The sequence below is a fragment of the Buceros rhinoceros genome, unplaced genomic scaffold, assembly GCF_000710305.1.
Source record: "Buceros rhinoceros silvestris isolate BGI_N320 unplaced genomic scaffold, ASM71030v1 scaffold12861, whole genome shotgun sequence".
Classification (NCBI taxonomy): domain Eukaryota; kingdom Metazoa; phylum Chordata; class Aves; order Bucerotiformes; family Bucerotidae; genus Buceros; species Buceros rhinoceros.
This window is the reverse complement of record NW_010394944.1, coordinates 16,989-20,758: the sequence shown is the minus strand read 5'-3', so window position 1 is coordinate 20,758 and position 3,770 is coordinate 16,989. Positions and strand designations below refer to the sequence as shown.

The 3,770-nt window shown below is 45.4% G+C and overlaps 1 protein-coding gene across 1 annotated transcript in view; it reads left to right on the top strand.

Annotated features, from left to right (window-relative positions):
* The window catches only part of LOC104501560 (solute carrier family 22 member 5-like), a gene marked incomplete at its 5' end in the record, with an annotated part of 16,017 nt that overhangs the window by 3,119 nt on the left and 9,128 nt on the right, over window positions 1-3,770 (top strand). The window contains 3 exons of the mRNA XM_010145387.1: window positions 348-502; window positions 1,765-1,936; window positions 2,859-2,985. Of these exons, the coding sequence (XP_010143689.1) occupies window positions 348-502; window positions 1,765-1,936; window positions 2,859-2,985 (454 nt within the window). The remainder of the gene's footprint in view (window positions 1-347; window positions 503-1,764; window positions 1,937-2,858; window positions 2,986-3,770) is intronic.

The window sequence follows — 3,770 nt, the reverse complement described above, 5'->3', positions numbered from 1 at the left end:
AAGAGCGTCTCACACTCCTGCATTTTAAAGAATGTGCTCCCCATGATTTGTCGCCCTGCTTGTCCTAGCAGTAAGAAAGGAATAGCACATACTTAAAGGCAACTTAACAAGCAGCACTTGGAGTAGTATTTTCTCTCGGACAGTGGATTTTTTTTTAATGTATTTTGTGTAGTCATGCCTGTGTCACATTTCCTGGACCTCTGCTTTTTGCAGATGTTTTGTATCTCCCTAAGAATACATATGAGTAATCTTATTTTCCTGTTTCTGGAGGTTTCATTCACGCTGTTGTATAATCACCTCTTCTTATTTTCTTTTTGTTTGTTTGCTTTTCAATCTGTCCATGGAAGGTTTGGCAGGAAGAATGTGCTGTTTGCAACCCTGGCGATGCAGACTGGCTTCAGCTTCGTACAGGTCTTCTCCACCAGCTGGGAGATGTTTTCGGTGTTCTTTGTGCTGGTCGGCATGGGACAGATATCGAACTACGTGGCAGCGTTTGTTCTGGGTATGGAAGTCCTGCTTCCTGGGCACAGGATGTGTTCCTTAGTCTTGTGCTTCTCCTGCTCCTTTTCAGTGCTGGCTTAGGGTTGATTTGTTTTGCCAAGCAATGCTGTTGAGCGTGTCCTCACCACACATGGGTAACTTGTCCTCTCTGTGGAAGCTCCCAGTTGATAGAGGTGCAATCTGATTATTTCTGTGCCTTATCATCCTGAAAAGGCAAAAGACCAGAAGTGGATTATTTGAAACAAAGTCTGTGTTGTAGCTGGAGAGATCAGACATGTCGGACATGATTTTTCAGGGATTTCTGTTGTTCGTTTTGGGGCCTAAATGCCTATTTGATTTTAAAACTTGCCAAAGAAAAAAGGTAGTTAGAGTAAGCGTTATAAAGTCTGCTTTAAACAGCAAAAAATTAAATGGCAAAATGATTCTTGCTTTGTGTACTTTCAGTTTAACTGAGACCGTATTTGATTATGGGAATGTGACTGACCTTATGAATAGGAGATTTCCAACTCAGGTTTTTTGGATGACTGTTATTTACAGTGACCTCACTGTCCAAAGAACCAAATGTCGGCAAGAAATTCCTTGTGGGCCACGGCAGGCCGGTGCTGCAGTGACAGCAGTGTTTAGCTAACCTCACTGCGGACATCCTGGAAGGGAGATTGTATTTCTTTCTATGTTTCTTGGTTTGCAGGTCCCAAAGCAATCCAAAGGGAAGCACTGACCCCCGTTCGTGCACTTAATGCCCCTGCCTGTAGGCTGGCCTTCGTTAGTGACCCAGCAGGAGCACCTCGAGGGTACACCGAGAGACTGTGAGGCTTTATGGCTAAGAGCAAAATAGTCTTTTAGAAGGCGATGCAGGTCAGGAACCTAGTTTAGGTGTCTCTGAATTATCCTCTGTCTCTCTCTGTAAGCTGGAGAGGACCCTGGAGAGCTCAAGCTGAGGTTAACTGTTGTATGTAAGGGAGTTTTAGCTCCTCAAGTAAAATGTGAGTTTCTAAGAATATCAAATTATGCAAGTATGAGCTGCTTTGAGCTACAGAAATACTATATGGCCTGGTTCTCTTTCTTGTATACATATAAGTACCTGGGTTGGTGCAGGGTCACTGCATGAAGCAGAGCTGTGGTGCCTGTCAAACAGGATGGCAGAGCACACTGCGCACTGTAACTACCCAGCGTAGCGGCTGTCAAAGCCCGTCGTTAGAGGTGGTTTTGGTGAGTTGGTTGCCAGTAAGTTAAAATACTAATCCTCACTCTGTTCTTGAACAGGCACGGAAATTCTTGGCAAATCAATCCGGGTGCTGTTCAACACGTTAGGAGTTTGCATATTTTATGCAATTGGCTACATGCTGCTGCCGCTGTTTGCTTACTTCATCAGAGACTGGCGGATGCTGCTGCTGGCGCTCACTCTACCTGGGCTGCTCTGCATCCCGCTCTGGTGGTGAGTACAAGGTTAAAAGACTTGTAGAAGGGCCTGTATACAGATTTTGAAGATCCAGACTGCCAGCCTGTACAATGACACTCGGGAATGGACAATGGATGTTGTGCCCGTTACTCTTCCTGGTGGCTGAGCTGCACATCCAGAGCTTTGTGGGTGATCTGACTCAGACCTGAAAAGCCTCTTCATTTTTTGTGGGCTCCTATAAAATAAAGTGATGCATGTGCAAAGAAAAAAAAAAAGATCAGTAAAACTCATCCTTCTGCACCAGATGAAATCCATGAGGTTTTAAGAGTAGGTCTGAACCAGGGGCAGAACGGAATGAGAATCCAGTTGTCTGGGGAAGCTGGGCAAGGCAAGGGTGACATAGATGTGACAAGCTACAAACCAGCACATCTGTGAGACTTCTGTGTCATCTTCCATAGTGACTAAACTCGTCAGCTGGTGTGTAAAGCTGGAACAGTCCACATGGTGGTGATGTTTCTTCACGCACGCTAGCATTTCTGTTTGTGATTCCATCCCCCTTCTTACCAGGTTGAATGACTCAGGCGAATTCTGCCTTCTGATTTGCCTTTGTGTGACAGTATTCCCAGCTACTCATTTTATGCACGTTATTCTCTAAGGAAATACCTCTTAACATATAACACACTGCTTGTGCATTCACATTTCTGACTTTAACCTGTTTCCCCCTACTTTGAAGGTTTTGGTTCCTTTTTTTCCCAGACTCATTGCTCATTTCTTTAGTACTTTGGAAACCTGCAAACACATTTTAGTCTGTTCTAGTTCAGTATTTCTGTTGTTATGGCTCTAATTTCTGCAAGATGTGGCAAGTTTGGAGCTCTTCGTGTCTGGCACGATGTGTGCTGGTGCCTGCAGTGGTGCTCACTGTGGAAATGCAGCTTGTTGTTCTGAACCTTTTCTGCAGGATCATTCCGGAATCTCCCCGGTGGCTGATCTCCCACGGAAGATTTCAAGAGGCAGAAGACATCATCCAAAAGGCTGCAAGAATTAATGGCATTACAGCCCCAGACGTAATACTTGACCCTAGCGAGGTAAGATTCATTTAGCAGTCCAGCAGTTTGCTGGACCTACTGATGACCATGTCAAGTGATTGATTTCCAGACACGCCAATTGAGTTACACAAAAGCTGATCCTCTGCCTGGAAAGCAGAATACCCTTTGCCCCCTTCATTAAGATGTGCAGAGCCCTTGCTGTCCCATTCCCATGGGGATGCCAACACACATCCTAATGCAAACATCTTTCTGACCCAGTTTACGGCCACGTTTTCCCTTTTAAACTCTAGTTTTCAGGGAAGGGTAACGGGTTTGAGGTACCCTTTGCTTCGTGATTTAAATACTTGCGCTGAACAGACTTTATGCTTGCACAGTCTGATACAGTTCTGCAGGAGTCTGACACAGGGCTGATCCTGGCCAGTGGCACTAGAAATAATGTTCCTCCAGTTCAACTCCCATTTCTACTCCACATTAAGGAGAGCAAACCGTTTAGGGTGTCGTAGCTGACAGTGTCTTTGCTTCCCCATCTGCTTCCTCCAACATGGTCTTGTTTCCTCTGGGTACCTCCTCTTTGTCTGAGCTGTTTGGTGACCTTAAGGTGTGGAAGCAGTTCCACACTTGTTCAGGCATGACCTCTCTAAATCAGACAGACAAACTGCATAATCCTGGAGACCGGGCATCTCTGGACAGATCTGTAGAGTCTGGCTGGTTGCCCAGGTGTGTTGACAATTGCCACGGACTTGTCATTTATGTGAAAGTCCTTTGTATACTCGCTGGCTTTACGAGCCTGTCCCAGGCTGAGGAAAATGGTTGGCTGTTAAGCT